The following is a 24,393-nucleotide window of genomic DNA, read 5'->3' on the forward strand; positions in this document are numbered from 1 at the left end:
CTGAGAGGGCCTCGAGTGGCGAGATTGTTTTCTTCGCCCACGTATTCTTTAGATTCGAGGAGCACAATCAGAAGTTCTCTCCGCGTTCTTATCTTATTTTGTTCGTCACAGCCGAGACGCCGCCGATAAGCATCTCAAGACTCAAAGCGCTTTGTCGGGGGACACGATGGGGGCGTCGCACTGGGATTTAAAGCCGATCTCTTCCATTAAATGAAGTCTAGTATTTCACTGGTAGAAGTGACATGACTTATATGACTGGAGATAAAGGGGGGAACAATATCGATGGTTGAAGTGTGAGATACAAACCATGTTTTGACTTATTGTACTTATCTCTGAAATTGATTGCCTTTTACAGCAGGAATAAAAGCTGTGATAAAGGAACTGGGGGGAGGCGGGGCTTCAACACAACACCAGCTGTTGTTATTTAATGTCGCAAATCTCACTAGGAGTAGAAATACTGAGTCTTCTACTTCTGATCTTTCCATGTAGGGAAGAAATACCTCAAAGCTTCTTAAGTGGGCCTCCGTGGAGCCCAGTTTACCTTCAAAGTTACGTCCTCTTAAAACTGAACTCTTGATTACTCACACAACAAAAAGTTATTAACTACTTGGTTATGTCTAGTAGAAAAACATCATGAAACCTGAACTAAGACAACTCTATTACTTAGCTATGTTTCGGCCTCACAAGTACTACTTAGTCATGTTTAGTCGTCACAAGTACTACTTAGTCATGTTTAGTCATCACAAGTACTACTTAGTTATGTTTAGGCCCCACAAGTACTACTTAGTCATGTTTAGTCATCACAAGTACAACTAAGCTATGTTTAGGCCCCACAAGTACTACTTAGTCATGTTTAGTCGTCACAAGTACTACTTAGTTATGTTTAGGCCCCACAAGTACTACTTAGTCATGTTTAGTCGTCACAAGTACTACTTAGTTATGTTTAGGCCCCACAAGTACTACTTAGTTATGTTTAGGCCCCACAAGTACTATTTAGTCATGTTTAGTCATCACAAGTACAACTAAGCTATGTTTAGGCCCCACAAGTACTACTTAGTCATGTTTAGTCGTCACAAGTACTACTTAGTTATGTTTAGGCCCCACAAGTACTACTTAGTCATGTTTAGTCGTCACAAGTACTACTTAGTTATGTTTAGGCCCCACAAGTACTACTTAGTTATGTTTAGGCCCCACAAGTACTACTTAGTCATGTTTAGTCATCACAAGTACAACTAAGCTATGTTTAGACCCAACAAGTACTACTTAGTTATAGTACTACTAAGTTATGTTCATACCACAAAAGTACTCCTTGGACAAAAGTACTACTTGGTCATCTTTCGGCAAAAAAGTACTACTTAGTTAGAGTACTACTAAGTTATGTTTAGGCAACAAAAGTACTTCTTGGACAAAAGTACTACTTGGTCATGTTTAGGAAACAGAAGTACTGCTTCAACAAAGGACACAAACATCAGTCTAGTGACATCCACCACCGTAAAGCATCAGAATGATTTAACCCCCTCCCCCCTATTTAGCACTCTTATCCCTTGTCAATAAAGCAACAGACACCCCACTGAGCAGCAGCGTCGGGGGGGTTAGAGACCTTCAATAAAAACCCTGACAGCCCACCAGAGACGCCCACTATGGAGGACTTAAAATGACTTAAATATAAATAAATAAATGCATGAATAAATACAAGAATAAATAAATGCTTAAATAAATGTCTAAATAAATACAGGAATAAATAAATAAATGCTGAAATAAATGTATAAATAAATACAAGAATAAATGTATAAATAAATAAATAAATACAGGAATGAATACATTTAAGCTATAACTCAACAGGACATCATTAAATAAATGTATTTCTACATTTCTGTATTTCTTCATTTATTTATATCTCTATTTATGTGTCCACACGTATTTCTTCATTTATTTATGTGTGACATTTATGTGTCCTTGTATGCAAATGAGCTGGGGCGGTCCAAACCTCATTGTTAAACAGGATTGGTCAAGTTGGGGAGCAAGACAGAAGCAATCGATCCCTAGCACTTGGACCTGTAGCCGAAGAGCGTTTATTATGCATTCTTGTCTGTACATTCTAAATACTACTGTTGTTGAGTCACGGAATGTAATTTAAGGATGTTTTCAGCCGAGAAGTTAGTAGTTTAAGCATCAAATCTGTGGTCGGTTTATCGAGATTCAGCCTAATAAGGATATGCGACGGAGATTTGAGGTCCTGCTCGCGGGACCACTGAGCTCCGGGCGCCGGGCGCTCAGCGCGCTGTGTGGCCGCCGAGAGCAGCCTGATCTCGGCAGGACTTTTTGAAATGCTCCGCTGGCTCTGACGTCTCCGTAGTGGCTAAACATGAGATATAATTAGGTTTTGGAGGATCTAACGAGCACAAAGTGTTTATTATTTATTAAAAGATAACGTTACGTCAATTTGACTGAGGGTTAAGATTCATAACTTCATATTGTAGCGACCCTCGGTCAGCAAAGCTACGAGACGTATTGTTATTACCGTTTATTCGGGAACAAGTACCAGGCTACTGTGGGCGAAGTATACGCCAAACAACAGTGAACACCGCAACACATTCGACTCCACTGTAAAGTATTTTACAGTGAATAATTGGAGTAAATTCATGAGCATGAACAGTTGATGTGATGACGTCACAAGACCAGAAAGACCGTCCTGCGTCCTCGAGAGTCCGGACTCCCAAGACCAGACTCCAAAAGAACACGAGTCTGTACTCAGTGTACTTGGAATTGATAAACGGCTGAAGTCAAAAAGCTGTCTAGGCTAACTTCTGCTCACGGTGAGCTGAGCGAGCCAACTTCAGCTTCATGTGCCAGGCAGAAGTAGTAGAGCATAACACACCAGGTGCATCACACTCCTGTGACCAATCATGCTTTAGACAGAGGTTCGGACCGCCCAGCTCATATGGACACGTAAATGTCACACATAAATAAATGAAGAAATACGTGTGGACACATAAAGAGACATAAATAAATGAAGAAATACAGAAATGTAGAAATATATTTATTTAATGATGTCCTGTTGAGTTATAACTTATATGCATTCATTCCTGTATTTATTTATTTATACATTTATTTAAGCATTTATTTCTTTATTTATACATTTATTTAAGCATTTATTTCTTTATTCCTATATTTATTCATGCAATAATTTCTTTATTTATACTTAAGTCATTTTAAGTCCTCCATAGCCCACAGGGTGTCACTGACACCAGTATTTGATGTATTTTATGTGTTTCTGTCTCCATCAAAAGAACTGGAATCATTCATTTTTAGTGGAACATTGTCTTTTTCAGCATAAGAGGCAAAAAGATGAATATTTAGTGAGTTTCCCGAACGGCATCTTCAAAACGCCTCACAAGGAATTCAAAAAAAATCATTTTTGTGTGTTTTGAGTCGCACAAAATCTCTTTTTACGGCACAAACGTGATGAGCGAGACAAAAGATAACAATGAGGCGCCGTTTAATGTCACACCTGGGTGGCCCTGGGGGGGTCAAACACAGGGGTCAGCTCGGAAGCCCCGATTCCCCAACAATTACCGATACCCCGAGTCACAGAGTCTGTTGTATTTTTGTTAAAATCCTCCTTAAACATCTCTTTTTGGGTTAGCGTTAGCACGTAGAAACTTTAAGGCCTCCCGTTATGTTAAACTCTTGTCAACACAGTTCCTTTCACAGGAGAAACAAAAGAGAGGGCAGCTCTCAGACCTCCCGACTGGCTCAATAAAGCGAGCCCGGGCCTGTTCCCTCTCTAACTGGAAGGCAAGGGTCATTCAAACAGACCGGAGAGCGCTCGGCTTCAGCTGGAGTGGCTTCAAAAAAGCTCCACAGATTAGAGGCTGGGAAAGGGGAACATTAGAAGTGACTGAAAAAGCTCTCTTGGCTTTTTTGCTGCAAACACATGAGGATCTTGGTGAATGTGATGCAACACCCCCCCAAGCCAAGTAGAAGAGTTCCAATGCAACAGTTCAGTTAATGCAGCTGAAGCATTGTTTATAAAAGTAAAACTCTGACAGGAAAGGGTTTTACTTTAAAGCTACGACAATGAAGTTTCATGTTGTGTTGGTTCTGGTGCCCCCTTTGGACGAAGGTGATAGTGTCTCTGATCTCCAGGGGTTCTTTTAGAAAACTCATTTCACTGCAGCGTCGTCAACCGAGAATTAAAGTTCCTTGTAGCAGCTTTAAGACATTTACAGTGTGGTATTAGTACTACCGAGTCCTTCTTGAGTAAATGAAAGCTTTTGTTTGGGAAACCTAAGAAACTCTGGGAAATGCAAACAGCCCCAACACCCCCAACGCTCCCAACACTCCCAACGCTCCCAACACTCCCAACACTCCCAACACTCCCAACGCTCCCAACACTCCCAACACTCCCTAGGCTCCCAACACTCCCAATACTCCCAATGTACCCAACACTCCCAAGGCTCCCAATGCTCCCAACGCTCCCAACGCTCCCAACGCTCCCAACACTCCCAATGCTCCCAACGCTCCCAATGGTCCCAAGGCTCCCAACGCTCCCAACACTCCCAAGGCTCCCAACACTCCCAATGCTCCCAACACTCCCAACGCTCCCAATGGTCCCAAGGCTCCCAATGGTCCCAAGGCTCCCAATGCTCCCAACGCTCCTTAATGCTCCTCAATGCTCCTTAATGCTCCTCAATGCTCCCAACACTCCCAATGCAGATTACTAGAACAAACACACGCCTGGGAAGGGGCGGGGATCAAGCCACCGGCCGGCAGTGCTTTTCTTATCAGTCGGGCGTGGAGTGAATCCCAGCATGCTGTGGGGTCCAAAAGAAGCGTGCTTTGTTTTCCAGGTAAAGGAGGGGAGGTGAAGTCATCGGCAGGTCGAGTCTGGCACACACACACACACACACCACTGCCCCCCTTCCTCCCCCCGAGGCATCCGTCCGTCAGCGTGGCGTCACCGCTTAGCGTTCATTCTACACTCCAGCTCTTCCTGTTGTGGATTTGGGAGATTTGTGTCAATCACGCGATAAAGAGTGAAGTTAAGGAGGAGAATGAAAAGTCTGATTAATGATCTGCTTTCATGTCAATGTCCTTTATCAACAAACAATAACAGACGGTATTAAAGATATGAGCTTTATTCTTTTACTGAAGTCTTTAAGCGTATTATTCACGTTTTCAACATTTTTCTCATATTTTCAGCCTCAACTCGAAACTTTTCATCTTGCAATTAAAAAATGTTTTTGCCAAACAAACCAGAAATGAACAAATGAGAAGTTCACTTCAAACTTAATTCTTCAGCATAAAGGCCTGAAAACGTTGAATAACCCAGAATGTGAAGCTGGATAACGAAGAACAAAGACGTCAAAGACGTTAAAGCGTCAGAAGTCCCAAAGTGAGTGTCGGCTGTGCAGAAGCTCAGTTCCACTTCAGCTCATTCGAAGCTCTCAACAAAAAAGATCTCGTCTGAGCTTCGTGCATTTGTGGACTAAGACATTTTTGATGACTGTTAAATCTACCGGCGCTTCTGAGGAGACAAGAAGAAGAAGAAGAAGAAGAAGAAGAAGAAGAAGAAGAAGAAGAAGAAGAAGAAGACTATGTTCTCATTCAGGACAGAAAGCAGAAAAGGAGAAAGAGAAAGAAAAGGCAGAAATAAAAAAGGGAGAAAAAAATGCAGAAAGAGAAAAAAAGGAGAAAAGAAAGAAGGGAGAAATAAAAAGAAAAGGCTGAACGATAAAGAAAAGGAGAAAGAGAAAGAAAGGGAGAAAGAAAAAGAAAGATAAGAAAGGCAGAAAGAGAAAGAAAGGGAGGAAGAGAAGGAGAAGGAGCGGTGAGGTTTCCTCAGCGTGTGTGAACACGACTGAGACTCGGCGTTGACGCTCTTCTGTCTGAACACTTGTAGCTCTGAGAGCCTGCGGGTCCAGACGGGCTGGAAGAAAGAAAGAAAGACGAGGGGGAGGGGGGGTGTTTTCAGATTCGAGGCCAAACGGCTCAGACGACGAGACGGGAATCCAACACGATGAATGGAGTGAGAGACAACAGGGGGGGGGGAGCAACTATCTTGTTTGCCCATTAGTTTGCCCCTAAGTTCAGTACTGGCTGTTTGCCAAAGGTCGCTCCACTTCCCTCCAGTCTTCCTCCACCAGGAGGGGGGGGGGGAGACGTTATTTCCAAAAGCATTGCTTAAAGCCTTTAATCATAGACCTCATAGTCCTTATAGACCTCTTAGACCTCATATACCTCATAGACCTCGTATACTCAAATACCTCATATACCTCAAATACCTCATAGTCTTCACATAGCTCATATACCTCATATACTCAAATACCTCATAGTCCTCATATACCTCAAAGACCTCATATACCTCACATACCTCATATACCTCATATACTCAAATACCTCATATCAGAATCAGAATCTTTACACAATACCTCATAGTCCTCATAGTCCTCATATACTGCATATACCTCATATACCTCAAAGACCTCATATACCTCACATACCTCATATACCTCATATACTCAAATACCTCATATACCTCATATCAAATACCTCATAGTCCTCATATACCTCATAGTCCTCACATACCTCATATACCTCATTTCAAATACCTCATAGTCCTCATATACCTCATAGACCTCATAGACCTCATATACCTCATATGCCTCATATACTCAAATACCTCATAGTCCTCATATACCTCATAGACCTCATATACCTCATATGCCTCATATACTCAAATACCTCATAGTCCTCATATACTCAAATACCTCATAGTCCTCATATACCTCATATACTCAAATACCTCATATGCCTCATATACCTCATATACCTCATATACTTAAATACCTCATAGTCCTCATATACCTCATATACTTAAATACCTCATAGTCCTCATATACCTCATATACCTCATATACTTAAATACCTCATAGTCCTCATATGCCTCATATACCTCATATACTTAAATACCTCATAGTCCTCATATGCCTCATATACCTCATATACCTCATATACTTAAATACCTCATAGTCCTTATATACCTCATAGTCCTGTGTTTTGATTCCCATTTGAATATTTTTATGTGAATAAAGCTTCAAACCAGATCCTTAAAACCTGGGAACGGTTCCCGTGGATTAACGAGGAGACAGAAGAAGCTTCTACTCTCTAATCTGGGAGCTTCTTCATGTTCTCATTATCTCGCTTCCAGTCCAGGTGTCAGGGGGAAGTGTCTTCACTTTGAACTCCAGAAGGTTCTTTCCTCTGTGTCCCAACATGCCGGGACGTCCCACCTGTCTCCTTTCCCCCCCACTATCCCTCCTCCCTCCTTCCTTTCTCCTCCTCTTTTCTCGCTGACTCCTTCACAGCCCGGAGATAAGTACCAGGATGTGTGCTCGCGCTCTCACGGGGTCGGAGGGAGTCGTCACTGTGATGAAGATCCCCAAGGGGAGTTCCTGCTCAGAGAGCCTACTCTGTAATCTTTTAGGAAGTATTTAAATCTGTGATAAGAGTTCATTCTTCTCTGATTCTGCTCATCAGAAGATGTCAGAGGCCAAAAAAACACGACAGACTCGAAGCATTAGAGCTCATCACAAAACCTCCTTCCTTTCCTCTGAAACCAGCCTCTAACCTTCAGTGGAGTGGCGGGCGGCGAGCGGCGGGTCCCGCCACCGTCCCGCTCCCCCTCATCATCGTCATCATCATCCACAAAGTCAGTACGAGGCATTATGCATTATGGATGAGACACATCTTCTCGGCTACGTAGCGGTCCCTAATGATAATGCACATTCACCTCGTACAATCCATCTCTGCACACACACACACACACACACACACACACACTTCAGGGCTGCAGCCGTCAGTCAGATCCCCCGGTGTGAATAAAACATGAGCGAATACCCATCAGGCTTTAGGACGGAGGACCCGAGATCCTGATTACTGCGAGCGGGACGGAGGAAAGAGAAGTAAAGAACTCTGAACCGGCGCCAGGCGGCGGGCCGGGTGCACCTACCGCGTACAGAGATCCCTCGAAGACACACACTCCTATAGGATGGGAGAGAGAGAGTGGGGGGGGAGAGAGAGAGAGTTAGAGTCCAGTCATGATCACAGGGATTATGTAAATCTGATCCCTAAACCCTTGGTGTCGTGTGTGTGTGTGTATGTGTATGTGTGTGAGAGAGAGATAAAAGGTGACTAAACAGATTGAGAATAATCCCCAAGAACAAACAATTGAAAAAATCTCCTCGATTGGAGGCGGGGCCACGCTTTTCAGAAAGAAATCGTGACATCGTCTGCAAAGAAACGCACCAAGGAGTCGATTTAATGTTCGGTTAGGACCCAAAAAGTCACGATTAGTTTAATTTCAAACATTCGGGAACATTTCAGCATCAAATCCACAACCCCCGAAACGTTTCAGGCAAAATGTCATCTTAAAATTAGAAGGAAATTGAGAAAAAAATGAGACATGAACAACACAGAACAGTAACAGCGGTCTCCTGGGTGATGGTCTTCTGCCTCTGAAACTTGTTTGTGGTCCGTAAAGAAGACAAAGTGACCCGCAGCTCCCTTGTTTGACACTTGGAGCGATCCGACCAATCACAAGGCTCCGCTCGTCGCATGTTTTGAATGCTTTTTTTTTTTGTTGCAGTTTATTCAAGTCAGCGTCCTGATTATTTTAATAAAAATGAGAAAAAAAGATTATTTTAATAAAAATAAGAAAAAAGATGGATTATTTTAATATTATATTTCAGATTTTATTTCTGTAGAGGCGTGCGAGAAGAGCCCAGAATTCACTTCCTGTTCGTAGTGTAGTGAAAGAGTGACTCCTAATTAATCAACAGTAGTTGGAGTTACCTCCGTCAATTCTATTGTTTATTTTTCTCTGGAGGAAAATAACTTCCACTGGATTCTGGATACATTTCCAGCTTTTTGCTCGTCATTTGTCGTGTTTCCCTTTACTGAACACGATCTTCTTGTGATGGAGGCTCATCGGCCATGTGATGAGTACATCCCCCGCTCAGCCTTGAAGGATTAAAGGCTTCAAGGAAACATCACACATGGGAGGAGACATGGCGGCCTGCACTTTTAATTACTTTTTTTCTACCACATTTTTACATTCAGAGGCAACTCTCAGCTCATCAGAGGATCTTTGATTATCTATGATGAGGGAAGATCCGACTATGGATGACATCTATTGCACTTCTAGTCACATGCTACATGTATTTTAACTCTAAATCTGTCCTTCTGAACACATTACATCTTTTCTTCTGTCCATCCTGGAGAGGGATCCTCCTCTGTTGCTCTCCTGAAGGTTTCTTCCCTTTTTTCCCCCTGAAGGGTTATTTGGGAGTTTTTCCTGATCCGATGTGAGGTTTTGGGGCAGGGATGTCTATGTGTACAGATTGTAAAGCACTCCGAGACAAATTTATAATTTGTGAAATTGGGCTATACAAATAAACTGAATTGAAAAATTGAATGTTATCTATTGTACTTCTGGTTACATGTCATCTATTGTACTTCTGGTCACTTGACATCTATTGCACTTCTAGTCACATGACATCTATTGTACTTCTGGTCACGTAACATCTATTGTACTTCTGGTCACTTGACATCTATTGTACTTCTAGTCACATTACATCTATTGTACTTCTAGTCACATGACATCTATTGTTCTTCTGGTCACTTGACATCTATTGCACTTCTAGTCACATTACATCTATTGTACTTCTAGTCACATGACATCTATTGTTCTTCTGGTCACTTGACATCTATTGCACTTCTAGTCACATGACATCTATTGTACTTCTAGTCACATGTCATCTATTGTACTTCTAGTCACTTTACATCTATTGCACTTCTAGTCACATGTCATCTATTGTACTTCTAGTCACATGACATCTATTGTACTTCTGGTCACTTGACATCTATTGTACTTCTAGTCATATGTCATCTATTGTACTTTTAGTCACATGTCATCTATTGTACTTCTGGTCACATGACATCTATTGTACTTCTAGTCACATGTCATCTATTGTACTTTTGGTCACATGACATCTACTGTACTTCTGGTTACATGACATCTATTGTACTTCTGGTCACATGACATCTATTGTACTTCAGGTCACATGACACTGTACTTCTGGTTACATGACATCTATTGTACTTCAGGTCACATGACACTGTACTTCTGGTTACATGACATCTATTGTACTTCAGGTCACATGACATCTACTGTACTTCTAGTCACATGACATATATTGTACTTCTAGTCACATGTCATCGATTGTACTTCTGGTCACATAAAATCTATTGTACTTCTAGTCACATGTCATCTATTGTACTTCTGGTCACTTGACATCTACTGTACTTCTAGTCACATGACATATATTGTACTTCTAGTCACATGTCATCTATTGTACTTCTGGTCACGTAACATCTATTGTACTTCTAGTCACATAAAATCTATTGTACTTTTGGTCACATGACATCTACTGTACTTCTGGTTACATGACATCTATTGTACTTCTGGTCACATGACATCTATTGTACTTCAGGTCACATGACACTGTACTTCTGGTTACATGACATCTATTGTACTTCAGGTCACATGACATCTATTGTACTTCTGTCTATCCTGGTATGGGATCCTCCTCGCTTCCATTTTTCTCTAAATGAAAAACATGTATGTATCTTAAAACATTAAAAGCAAAGCTTCATATCTGCAGCAGGTCTGAGCGTGCAGGACGACTTTCAACCGGCTGCGATGTTAACGAGCCGGCGGTTTGATTCCGGCAGCAGTTCAGAAGAAGGCCGTGAGGAGATCAACAGGTCTGCAGAGATATGATCCATCCTGCAGGTTCTGGTCTGTTTGGTCTTTAATGAGGCACCCAACGTGTGTCACTGCACTGACCCACATATACGCGTGGATTTGAGGATGTGCAGGTCCAAAAGATGAAGAACTTGTGCTAAATAAAGTTTGTTTAAATGCATTAAAAAGTTGCATTTAAATGTCCGGATAAGTTACAATTTGGAAGTTTGACTCGATTTGCAGAAGATGTGAAGACTTGTTGTCAAATTGTTGGTCAAATAGTGTTTTTAATACATCTCGGATGCAGAAAAATGGTTATATGTGGATATATTTTAGCATCAGAACTCAGATACAGTCTCTGAAATGCTGTTTAACCATAAAAAAACATTCACATTTTGATTGAATTTGGATCATTGTGAACCTGCAGCAGCTTCCTAGACCACCTGGTGGTGAGATGCCGCTCACCTCCAGCAGGTCGGATCTCCTCATACCACCAACTGGAAACTTTTTAATTCACTACTTCCCTCTCTCTCTCTCTCTCCCTCCCTCTCCTCGTGGGGAAAGTCTGCAAATCCTGATCAAACATGGAGAAGGGCTCCCCTGGAGCAGGGTCCCAGACCCCTCCCACAGGGGTCCTTGGGGGGACTTCGAGAGTGTCACTTCACTGAAGCTGTTGGACACATTGAAGCCCCGGTGACTGGCAGACGGGGGTGTGAGGGTCTAAAGGCGGTCTGGGTGGTCTGCAGGGGGTCCCGGATAAACCCCTGACCCACATTGGAACTGGTCTGGTCAAAGAACAGGGAGAACACCAACCTTGTAGCCCGGACAGGGTCCCGAGCAGCGCGCCCACCAGCGTCCACCACGCGCCGGGCTCCATGGTGCCGGCCGCCCGGGGAAAAGGCTTTAAATCCACCAGCAACGAAGATATACACAAAATATAGAAAAGAAGTCCACGCGACGGGCTCCGTGTCTGTGTATCGAGCTCCAGACCAGAGCGGCTCTCACAGCGCGGAGGTCTGCACCGACCCGGGGACAGAAGACAAGCCGCGGAGCAGCGGTCCTGCTGCGGGGAAGAGGACCGGGAGGACCGGGGACACGGAGCGCGCCGGGTCCGACTACAGAGCGCTGCGCTCCGGCTGGAATGCGGCGCAGTGCCGGGAAACCTGGAGACTTAGTAACCACCTCCGAGCTCTCTCTCTCTCTCTCTCTCTTTCTCTCTATCTCTCTCTACCTCCCTCTCTCTCTCTCTCTCTCTACCTCTCTCCCTCTCTCTCCATCTCTCTCCCTCTCTCTCTCTCCCTCCCTCCCTCTCCCTCCCCCTCTCTCTCTCCCTCTGCAGAGGCAGATGACCGCCCAACACACTCAACTTCTTCTTCTTCTTCTTCTTCTTCTTCTTCTTCTTCTTCCTCCTCTTCTTTTTCTTCTTCTTCTTCTTCCTCCTACTCTTCCTCTTCTTCCTCCTCCTCCTCCTCCCCCTCTTCTTCTTCTTCTTCTTCTTCTTCTTCTTCTTCTTCTTCTTCTTCTTCTTCTTCTTCTTCTTCTTCTTCTTCTTCTTCTCCTTCTTCTTCTTCTTCCTCCTCCTCTTCCTCTTCTTTTTCTAAATTGTTTCTTGTTAGTCTTCCCCTCTTCTCCTTCGGGGGTTTAATCTGAAGAGTTTCATAAATATGAAGTCAGACTCTTTATTATATTCATATTATATTTATATATTATATTCCGTGTTATTCCCAAACGACACAATGAGTTCTTAATAAAGAAGCTGATCCTCACGTTAAATATGCTGACACAAGCAGAAAAAGACTAAATAAACATAAATATGATGTAAAACACCAAAGAGTTCCGTTCACAACAAGCATAGAAAATATTCACATTTAAGACATGAAACAAGCAAATGTTTCATTTCATGGACTACTTTGGACTTCTTTGGGTGTGATATATTGTCTTTCATGATAATATATTGGACATGTTGTTATAGGTCACTATAAGCAAAATAAATAAAATACTTTTCTATAGATATCATCTGTGTTAAAGATAAAAAACAGAAGAAAGTTAATCACGGAGGGCTTCTTTAGTACTTAAAATATATTAAAAATGCACCTGTTAAACTAAATTCTGACTTTATTCTTCTTTATATAATATGTGATGTCCCTTTAATCACTGAACTAGTTTTAATATTGAGTTTATAGTCAATTTAAAGGCAGTGAGCATCATGTCCGTCGCCCCCTGGTGGCAGATCATGGGTACTGTATCTTACTTTTATGGTTTAATTATACTAAACACATGTTTTTACGATCTCGTGGCGTGTATTTCATTCACCGTGCCACAATAATAATCAAGCTGCAGGGTGTTTGACGACCGCACTGCATTGTGGATTGTCTGCAGCTCCCTCTATGTTTAATGAGAGCTAAGATTCCTCAGTGTCACATGGCAGAAACCTGATCTGCACACGGCCCTTTTGTCCTCGGCCAGAAACCAGGAGCAGTCAGAGCTGTCTGGGTGCAGGTTGGTTTCCTTCCTTCCTTCCTTCAGTCCTTTCTCCCTTCCTTCCTGCCTTCCTTCATTCCTTCCTTCCTTCAGTCCTTCCTTCCTTCCTTCCTTCAGTGCTTCCTTCTTTTAGTCCTTTCTTCAGTCCTTCCTTCCTTCTTTCCTTCAATCCTTCCTTCACTCTGATATAAATATATATATATATATATATATATATATAAAATAAATCTGTATTTAGTTATATTTATATTGAATATATATTTATTTATATATACATAAATAAATATGTATATATAGATTATATATATATACTGTATATATTCATATATATATATACAGTATATATATATATATTTATATGAATACATATATAGTTATATATATGTATATTTATATATACGTATATATATATATGTAATTATCGTGTGTAAAATGTATTTTGGCCTGCAACTAACAGTTATCATTATTGTTAATTATTTTCAGATTTTTCAAATCAACTGTTTTTGTTGTTTTGTCAAAGATAATTCAGAAAATAATCATGTAATTTTTTGGGATCTTCCAGAGTCCATGACGTCGTCTTTAAACGTCTGAAGTGTTCAGTTTACAATAATATCCGAAAACAGAGGGAACTGAAACAATTATTAATTTAATTGACGAATCGTGACGACAATCGACCACCAGAATAAAAAACTAGTTTTTTTCTAAAAATAGTTTTGTTTTAATCAAGACAGACATGAACTTTGACCTCTGCACTCAATGCATCTTAAACATTTAGGAGCAGCGGGCTGCCAACTTCACAGGGGTCAAAGGTCAAACATATCATTTCCACAAATCGCCCTCCTGATGCCCGACGTCCTGGTTATTATGATTTGTTCATGTCCCGCGTGACTAAATATGTAATGATAAACATAATGTATGTGAATCTTTTAACATCTAATTAATACACACGTTGAAGGTGCAAAGCTGCAAATCCTCTCGAGACCCCTTTGAGGTCTCGGGTTGCCAGTTTTGGAAACACAATACAAGTAAAGTCATATTTAACATTTAAAGTGCTTCTCAATACGCATGGCATCCATTTTTACTTCCCTCTTTTCGCGTCACGAAGAAACGGTTGAGGAGGTCCACTTGTGTGAAATATTAACAATAATAAAACTACACTGAGGTCAGCGTGACGTAGAAGAATGCAAAGTGAATACTAAAGTAACTCCTCTCCAGTTGCTGCATGTCAGAAGGTCCGTTTCATCTCACAGTTTCTTAACGAAACCCTCAGACAGGAGCTGATCTCCCCACAGGGACCCATACAGGCCCCATAAAGACCCCATAAAGACCCCAATGTACCTCAAACCACCGCTCTGAATACCAACCTGCACAGCACCAGAAGGCTGCACACTAATGCAGCAAACACAACCAACTCTTTTAAGCCTTCAAGATGTTTGAAATGTAAACACGCACTGTAAAAGGGTGGAAGATAGTTTATACGTTTATAGGTTTCTCTTTCTTTTTTATTCTCACACTGGGGCAGGTAATCAGTAATCAAGAGTGTTTTTAGTAGGAATCAGTAGTGTTTTTATTAGTAATCAGTAGTGTTTTTATTTGTTATCAGTAGTGTTTTTAGTAGAAATCAGTAGTGTTTTTATTAGTTATCAGTAGTGTTTTTATTAGTAATCAGTAGTGTTTTTATTAGTAATTAGTAGTGTTTTTATTAGTAATCAGTAGTGTTTTTAGTAGAAATCAGTAGTGTTTTTATTAGTTATCAGCAGTGTTTTTATTAGTAATCAGTAGTGTTTTTATTAGTAATTAGTAGTGTTTTTATTAGTAATCAGTAGTGTTTTTAGTAGAAATCAGTAGTGTTTTTATTAGTTATCAGTAGTGTTTTTATTAGTAATCAGTAGTGTTTTTAGTAGAAATCAGTAGTGTTTTTATTAGTAATCAGTAGTTTTTATTAGTAATTAGTAGTGTTTTTATTAGTAATCAGTAGTGTTTTAGTAGAAATCAGAAGTGTTTTTATTAGTAATCAATAGTGTTTTTAGTAGAAATCAATAGTGTTTTTATTAGTAATCAGTAGTGTTTTTAGTAGAAATCAGAAGTGTTTTTATTAGAAATCAGTAGTGTTTTCGTCGTGATCAGTAGTTTTTCTAGTAGTATTCAGTAGTGTTTTTTACTAGTAATCACTGGTATTTTGGTAGTAATCAGTAGTGTTTTTAGTAGTAATCAGTCATCATAATCAACCAAAGATTTAAAAAAAATCCATTTTAGGCAGAATAAAGAAGTAGTAAAAAAAAGTGAAAATCAAATTAACGTTTTTTACAGCTGCAAACAGGTTGCAGGAATCCTTCAATTCACTTCTACCACGTCAACAGATCTGGATATGTCAACACCGCCGCCTGGTGGTCAGACGGCAGCACTACATGTACAACATATTCCAACAGTGACGTTGAGGGATCAGGTCTAGCTCTATTTTGAAAAACATATTTATATATAAATGAAAATGTATGTACAATGAATACATATATATATAATACATTTATACATATTTTATTATTTATTTGAATACATATATATATAATATATTTATACATATTTTATTATTTATTTATGAAAATTATTTATATTTAAATATGATAAATGTATATTTATTATATATAAAAAATATATACTTATATATGATATATTCTGTAAAAACAACATTATCAACACGGAGCTGTCGTTTTCTGCCGGTGGTTTTTAATAATAGTCTCCGTTCTCTCCCGTTCACCTTGTGATGTTTTGTGCTTTTTCTTTGTGAACAATAGATACCAGAACTCAGAACAAAAACTTTATTCAACAGGAGGAACAATGGGAACATATATATATTTATATATATATATATTTATATACATTTACAATCCGAGGACGAGTCACACAGCCTTGTGCTCTGCTGGTTTGGGGAGAAGGTCTTCGCTCCTCAACCACAGAGCTTCACTGGTTTGACTGGCGATGATCGCTCGCTCGATGAGAGGTCCTAAGGAGGAGGAGTTGTGTCATGAGGTTTATTCATAATATATATATATATATTATTGAACATTAAAATATCTTTTTATAATAAATAATATTTGTGGAAAACCTGATTATCTATTTTCTTTTTTGTGAGGCAACATTGAGAGAAACCTGTATGTATATATATATACAGGACTGTCTCAGAAAATTAGAATATTGTGATAAAGTTCTTTATTTTCTGTAATGCAATTAAAAAAACAAAAATGTCATGCATTCTGGATTCATTACAAATCAACTGAAATATTGCAAGCCTTTTATTCTTTCTTTTAATATTGCTGATTATGGCTTACAGCTTAAGAAAACTCTAAAATCCTATCTCATAAAATTTTAATATTTCCTCAGACCAAGTAAAAAAAAGATTTATAACAGCTGAGTGTTTGTCAAGGCTCAGGAAACCCTTGCAGGTGTTTCGAGTTAATTAGACAATTCAAGTGATTTGTTTAATACCCTACTAGTATACTTTTTCATGATATTCTAATATTTAGAGATAGGATATTTGAGTTTTCTTAAGCTGTAAACCATAATCAGCAATAAATCAGAATAAAAGGCTTGCAATATTTCAGTTGATTTGTAATGAATCCAGAATGCATGACATTCTTGTGTTTTTAATTGCATTACAGAAAATAAAGAACTTCATCACAATATTCTAATTTTCTGAGACAGTCCTGTATACACACACACACAAACATACATATAACATCTAAATATATACACATATATTATAATATCTAATATATATATACATATTTATTTCTCTCATACAAATATATGTATACACATACATATAACATCTAAATATATATACACGTGTATATATATATACACGTGTATATATATAAACATATATATATGTATATACAGTCTTGAAAAAGAAAATTAGAATATTATCTTTATTTTATTTTTCTGTAAAAATAAAAAAAAAAAAACGAAAACAAATCATTTAAACATTTTCATGATGAATCAACTGAAACATCAGAAAACTCAAATATCCTATCTCTAAATATTAGAATATCATGAAAAAGTATACTAGTAGGGTATTAAACAAATCACTTGAATTGTCTAATTAACTCAAACACCTGCAAGGGTTTCCTGAGCCTTGACAAACACTCAGCTGTTATAAATATTTTTTTACTTGGTCTGAGGAAATATTAAAATTTTATGAGATATGATTTTAGAGTTTTCTAGCTGTAAACCATAATCAGCAATATAAAAGAATAAAAGGCTTGCAATATTTCAGTTGATTTGTAATGAATCCAGAATTGAGACAGTCCTGTATATATATAAATATATAGATGAAGTTCTTTTTCTGCAATGCTAATATTGCTGATTATGGCTTACAGCAAGAAAACTCAAATATCCTATCTAAATATTAGAATATCATGAAAAAGTATACTAGTAGGGTATTAAACAAATCACTTGAATTGTCTAATTAACTCGAAACACCTGCAAGGGTTTCCTGAGCCTTGACAAACACTCAGCTGTTATAAATCTTTTTTTTACTTGGTCTGAGGAAATATTAAAATTTTATGAGATAGGATTTTAGAGTTTTCTTAAGCTGTAAGCCATAATCAGCAATATTAAAAGAATAAAAGGCTTGCAATATTTCAGTTGATTTGTAATGAATCCAGAATGCATGACATTTTTGTTTTTTTAATTGCATTACAGAAAATAAAGAACTTTATCACAATATTCTAATTTTCTGAGACAGTCCTGTATATATATGCTGTCAGGGTGCACAACACACTGCAGTAGATCGCTGGAGATCATGGCAAACTCAGGACTTTACTTTATTTCCCCCCTGTATATTTGGAATTAGTATTTTGTTTTGTGTTTTATATTTATTTTCATTGATGCTCTGATGTGCACCGCTGCTGTGATTTTTGAAATGTCCCCACTGTGGGACGAACAAAGGAATATCATATCATATCATACATATAAATATATATATACACACATACATATATATACGTGTATATATACATCTATATATATATACGTATATATATAGATGTATATACACATCTTTAACTTATGAGCAGCTATTTTTGCATTTCTTTCCCCGGGTGTTGGCGATTTCTCTGTGTTCAGGTTTTTCTTCATTGTGTTTTTAGTCATGAATAATTCCCAGCAGCCTCTTGGGTGTTTCTTTCTCCCTCTCGCTGGCCTCATCACCCACACGATGCATTCCCGCTCTCCTCTCGGTTCCCAGCGTGTCTCTGTGAAGTTTCCTCTGGTTTTCTGCCCACGCTGCAGATGACTCTTTACACCTCATTAAAAAAAGGGCGTCAGACGGACTCCGCTCTGCGGGCGTCTGGATCCTCGACGGCAGAGGAAGTCAAACAATCCGCTCAGAGTGAGAGCGAGAGAGAGGACGCTCCGACACGATGGCTCCACACTTAGTGCCTTTACAAAAGGATTTGGAGGTCCAGAGGAGGCGTTTGTGTTCATGCACATGGCAGGAAGTGGAGTAGGAACCCCTCTTACGGGGCCACAAGGCCCCCCAGAGAGGTCCAAGACCAAAGGGAAAGTAAAGATCTCTTCATACGAGATGTTCCGGGCCACGAAAGGAACACTGAGGGCCACCAAGAGACACTAAAGGGCGACTGAGGGCTACTAAAGGCCACTGAGGGCCACTAAAGGGCGGAGGGCCTCGTGGGGGCCCCCCCGTCAGCCCGGGGAACGTACCGGCGTCCGCCGGCCGGTGGGAGCAGACCTCCAGCAGCACCGCCTGAAGGTTGGAGAGGATCTGGTCCCTGGTCATGTCCAGCTGCACAGAGGAGATCACATGACCTCAGTTATCACATGACCTCAGTTTCTATTGGCCATCAGCTGGGTGAGCTTCTACTGAAACTGGATCACGTGACAAAGTAAAATAACAATAGAAGAAGTCAGAGGAGGAGAAGGAAAAGAAAGGAGGACACAAAGAAGGAGAATAAGAAGAAGAGGGAGGAGGAGAAGGAGAAGAAGAAAGAGGAGAAGGAGAATAAGAAGGAGGAGAAGAAAAAGAAGGAGGAGAAGAAGAAGATGGAGGAGAACAACTACAACACACAGAGGAAGTGTTTGACGCCATGTTTCTTTTCAGAAGCCTCAAACTGAAACAAGATGGCGGCCGCCCGTACCATCGCTATCTGAGTCCTGACGTAGCACTCGCTCTCCACCATCACCTCCTGACCCGTCTGGAACAACGACACCATCCTGGGAATGTTGATGCCCACGGCGCCTGAGAGGGGGAGGGAGACAAGATGTGAGGATGGGGAGGAGGAGAAGAGGTGAGGAGGAGGGAGAGAAAAAAAGAGGTGAGGAGGAGGAGGAAGGGAGAGAAGAGGTGAGAAGGAGGAGAGAAGAGGTGAGGAGGAGGAGGGGTGAGAAGGAGGAAGAGGGAGGAGAGAAGAGGTGAGGAGGAGGAGGAAGGGAGAGAAGAGGTGAGAAGGAGGAGAGAAGAGGTGAGGAGGAGGAGGGGTGAGAAGGAGGAAGAGGGAGGAGAGAAGAGGTGAGGAGGAGGAGGAGGGAGGAGAGAAGAGGTGAGGAGGAGGAGGGGTGAGAAGGAGGAAGAGGGAGGAGAAGAGGTGAGAAGGAGGAAGAGGGAGGAGAGAAGAGGTGAGAAGGAGGAAGAGGGAGGAGAGAAGAGGTGAGGAGGAGGAAGAGGGAGAAGAGAAGAGGTGAGGAGGAGGAAGAGGGAGAAGAGAAGAGGTGAGGAGGAGGAGGAGGAGGAGGTAGGAGAGAAGAGGTGAGAAGGAGGAAGAGGGAGGAGAGAAGAGGTGAGGAAGAGGGAGAAGAGAAGAGGTGAGGAGGAGGAAGAGGGAGAAGAGAAGAGGTGAGGAGGAGGAGAGAAGAGGGAGGAGAGAAGAGGTGAGAAGGAGGAAGAGGGAGGAGAGAAGAGGTGAGGAGGAGGAGAGAAGAAGCACCTCTCTTGCTCTTGGGGAACTTCCTCCTCAGCTTGTTCTTCAGCAGCAGCAGTTTGGGGAGGATCTCCGGCACCGACACGTAGAAGTCGGCTGAGACCTCGTCATCTAGAATCTGAGCCCAAAGAACCGGGTCAATGGACCGGGGGGGGAGTGTGTGTGAGTGTGTGTGTGTGTGTGTGTGAGAGAGAGTGTGTGAGCGTGTATGCATAAAGTGTCTTTCCTCCTTGACTCACCGGCTGAATGAGTTCGGCTCCTCCAGCGAACGCCGCTCCGCTCTCCATGGCCACTCGAGCCTGATCAGGATCCTGCAGACACACACGTCTAGATCAAGTCCTGCTCAAGACCCCCGAGACCTCCGAGACACGGTCACGTAATATAAACCAGTGCTCGTCTTATTGAGTGTTACACATCAGATTAAAGATCTCACCTCGGTGAAAACTAGAACGGTGTTCATCTTGGTGGTGAAGGGGTGAGGGAGGTGCACCGTGCTGACAAACAACTCCACCCTTTTCTGTGAGGGGGGGGGGGGAGAGAGAGAGAAAGTAAATTATTATTACAGTTTTAAGACGTTTAAATGTCAATCATAGCATTAAAACCATTCTGCCGCCTCGTTATAGCCCGACTGGAGTTTGCGTTATTTTGTCCACCCCCGGTTCCATCAACGAGTGTGTGTGACAGAACAGAAACACACTGTCACACGAAGGTTCTCCACCTCGAGAAGAACCAATCAGAACGGTTCACAGCCACGGAGATGGAATCTTGGAGTGGACGAGAGATTTTTTTTAAAGAAGAAGAAGGACGAGAAGAAGGATGAAGAGAAGGACGAGAAGAAGAAGAACAAGACATTGAAGAAAGAGAAGGAGAAGAAGGAGGAGAAGAGGAAGAAAAAGAAGGAGGAGAGGAAGAAGGAGAAGAACAAGGAGAAGAATGAGGAGAAGAATAAGGAGAACAACAAAAAGGAGAATAAGGAGGAGGACGAGAAGAAGGAGGAGAGGAAGAAGAAGGATGAGAAGAAGAAGAACAAGAAGAACAAGAAGGAGAAGAGTAAGAAAAAGAAGAAGGAGGATGAGGACGAGAAGGAGAAGAATAAATCGTAGAAGAAGAACAAAAACGAGAAGGAGGACGTGAAGAAGGATGAGGAAAAGAAGAAGAAGGAGAAGGAGAAGAAAAGAAGAAGAAGCAGAGCCTCTTCATGCCGCCCCCCTGCTCTACCTTCTTCTCCAGCTTCATGTCCAGCTTCAGGTCGATGAAGACCGGTTGCCGTGGGGGGGCGAAGTCCAGCCTCTGGAGGTCTTTCAGCAGGTCCACGGCCTCCGCCGCCCCGTACCGCGTGCGGGGGTAGTACCTCATGAAGTACACGTCGTCCACCGGGTTCCACGCCGTCTTGCCGAAGGGCTTATGGCGGTCTTTGTCGTCGACGACCGTCCTTTCTTTCTTCTCCTCCTTCTCTTTCTCCTCTTTCTTGTCTTTCCTCAGCGCCCTGGCAAACGAGGGAGAAGTTAACACTGAGACATATTTATGTTATCCTCAGGATTCACACACAGGCTGATCAATGGATTCCATGACCTTTCCATGACCTTTTCCATGACCTCTCCATGACTTTTCATGACCTTTGTGATTAAAAAAATGTCACCGACTTTTCCAGGCCTGGAAATAAACATTTTTTAATTCCATGACTTTTCCAGGTTTTTCATGACCCTACGAAGCCTGAATACTAGTTTTATAAAGTGAGCGACGAGCTGGCTCTTCTTTTAAAAGTGTTTTATTGAACTCACTTGACAGCCAGAGTCCTGACGGGGGGGAGGAGCCTCAGGGCCGACAGGGGGCCGAGCAGCTGCTGACACCCTGAGAGAGCTGAGCAGAGAAGATGTTCAGAGATGAACACACACACAGATACACACACAGACAGAGAGACACACATACAGACAGTGGCGGGCCGTCAGGGCCAGCAAGGCCTTCTCTGCTGGCCTAAACATCATCGGAATATATATTTTTTTCTAAATATATTTTCCCACAAATATGTATTAAATTATTTCCCAGAGTAAGAGTTATTCTCTTAATTTCATAGCGTTCCTCTTGGTTGCGCTGCTGCCAGCGCCAGGTTGAGATTTGGAGGGCTGGTCTTTATCTTAGATCTTTTAGCCAATCATATTCAGCCATCGTGTGTTGCCAGGGGGCTAAAATCTGCCCTTAGGCCTGCAGAATCAACATTGCGGGCGCTGGTAGCTTCAAGTGAATGGGAATGAACATTTTGTGTCAACCAATCAGCTTTAGAGTTGGCTCCTGAAGGCCTTCGAAAGCCCCGGAACCGGCACAGGAGCCAGCTAGCAGGCGTAGTGCGTGCACGTCTTTTGATTGGATTACCAATGTTGAGAGGCGGGGCCTATGGGCAGGTATATGCAGAACCTCAGAACTAGGAAACTGAATTTGATAAACGAAATAATTTGCGTACTACTAAGCTGTTTGTTCAACCCACAATGGCGGAAGGAGGAGAAGATATCGATTTGGTCGAGGATATAATTATAAGGCCATTCTCAAGATGAACTTTAAGACCGACGCCGACGCTACAAAGCCCGTCACAGGCGGGGAAGAGGTTCGTTCGCCACTTTCAAAGTTCCAACTACGAGCGCTACCAACGGCTCACAGGCTCCGAGAAGCTCTGCACACCGGACTGCTGGGAATGCCTGTTGCAAGTGATCGATTTGGTGTTTGGAGCCACACTGGCTTTGCAAACTTGAGTTGTCTAACCGAGGCAGCAACGAGACACCAAAGTACGGCTCGGCACTTACAAGCATCGGTGCTTTGAAAACTTTTGGGGACACGGAGCGGATCTACAGATCAACGAACAAGCGGCAGGGCAACGGAGCTGCACAATGAAAAGGTGAAGAACAAGAGGGACATATTGAAAAGACTCATTAATTGTGTCATGTGTTTGGGTAAACAGGAACTTTCATCTTCATCATCACGGTGAAACTGCTCTGGTGACAATGCGCTGTTTAGTGAACACACTGTAAAAAAAAGTTGGACTTAAAGCTCAAAGTTTGTGGACCAGAAATGGATAGAAGACGAATATTAATATAACTCTGTTGCACTCGAATATGTTCTTGCCTATTAGTTGAACTGTAGCCTACTGTATTGTACTCTTCCCCTGCAATTCTCTGAAGAGAAATGTCAATTTCAAGGTGACGTAACGCCTGGTTATACTGCGTCTCTATCTACCTGTATAGTGTCTAGAGAGCCATGGCATCATAATGATGTAATGAGAGGTGGATTAATTCGGGTGGGACTGTGTAGGACCTCACTGAAGGCCCAGGCCCACGGCACGCCACTGCATACAGACATACACAGACGAACACACACAAAGACACATACACACACACACACAGAGAGATACACACACACACAGACAGAGAGACACACATACAGAACATCGGTGTGTGTATATGTGTGTGTGTGTGTTTCACTCCTCATCACCGCCCACCACGACGTGTTCAAGGACGCTCTGGCAAAACGAGTATTTTAGTAAATTTAAAAGCTGCCTTATTACTAACACTAACGCCGAATTGATTTAAGTATCGTAATAAATACGATATCAACTTAAATAACGGTAAATACGTTTGGTTGACAATCAAACTTATAACACATTTCTGACGGCGTCCATGTTTTTTTGGGGGCCTTCTAACCGAAACGATAGAGGACTTAAATAATTAACAGTTCATTATATTATTATATTCATGACCCGAAAAACTCCCTGTCACTTACATTCAACTAAATATAACAAAAACAACTGACCTTTCCACACGGTCCGCGTGCAGGTTGCCATGTTTGGGAATGTCGCTGGTCCGTGTGGAAACAGAGACCCGCAGTGAACCGTTCCACCTGGGAGGTAAAAACGACATCTCCATTTAAAAACATGTCACTCTAAACGTTACCTTGACTTTTGGTAAATAATTCAAATCTACGTCATATACTGAGTAAATATATATAATTGTTAGGGTCCACCTTCATATTCGGCATGAGTTTGACGTGCCGATATTTACTTATTTTAGTAAATGTCTGTGTTATGGAAATATTTAGTTTTTTACAGACTGAAGAATAATTAATCAAGATAAAATACGATTGAGCAAGAAAATGTTATTACTGTATTAAATGCAGGCCGAC

General features: G+C 41.4%; 2 protein-coding genes across 2 annotated transcripts in view; both read right to left on the reverse strand.

Moving 5' to 3' along the window:
- fras1 (Fraser extracellular matrix complex subunit 1) overlaps nucleotides 1-11,958 on the reverse strand; it is a 136,215-nt gene extending 124,257 nt beyond the window's left edge. The window contains exons 1-2 of the mRNA XM_056418623.1: nucleotides 11,624-11,958; nucleotides 8,015-8,046 (exon numbers count right to left, since the gene is read on the reverse strand). Coding sequence (XP_056274598.1) covers nucleotides 8,015-8,046; nucleotides 11,624-11,687 — 96 coding nt within the window. The 5' untranslated portion in view covers nucleotides 11,688-11,958. The remainder of the gene's footprint in view (nucleotides 1-8,014; nucleotides 8,047-11,623) is intronic.
- A 4,135-nt stretch (nucleotides 11,959-16,093) lies between these two features.
- mrpl1 (mitochondrial ribosomal protein L1) lies at nucleotides 16,094-24,220 on the reverse strand. The gene is given in 10 exon segments (XM_056418255.1): nucleotides 16,094-16,292; nucleotides 19,013-19,094; nucleotides 19,447-19,547; nucleotides 20,233-20,344; nucleotides 20,466-20,537; nucleotides 20,660-20,743; nucleotides 21,445-21,712; nucleotides 22,008-22,086; nucleotides 24,025-24,077; nucleotides 24,079-24,220. Coding segments are annotated over 10 exon segments (1,014 nt in total). The 5' UTR covers nucleotides 24,138-24,220; the 3' UTR covers nucleotides 16,094-16,188.
- Nucleotides 24,221-24,393: the final 173 nt, after the last annotated feature.

The sequence above is a fragment of the Pseudoliparis swirei genome, chromosome 7, assembly GCF_029220125.1.
Source record: "Pseudoliparis swirei isolate HS2019 ecotype Mariana Trench chromosome 7, NWPU_hadal_v1, whole genome shotgun sequence".
NCBI classification, from domain to species: Eukaryota; Metazoa; Chordata; class Actinopteri; order Perciformes; family Liparidae; genus Pseudoliparis; species Pseudoliparis swirei.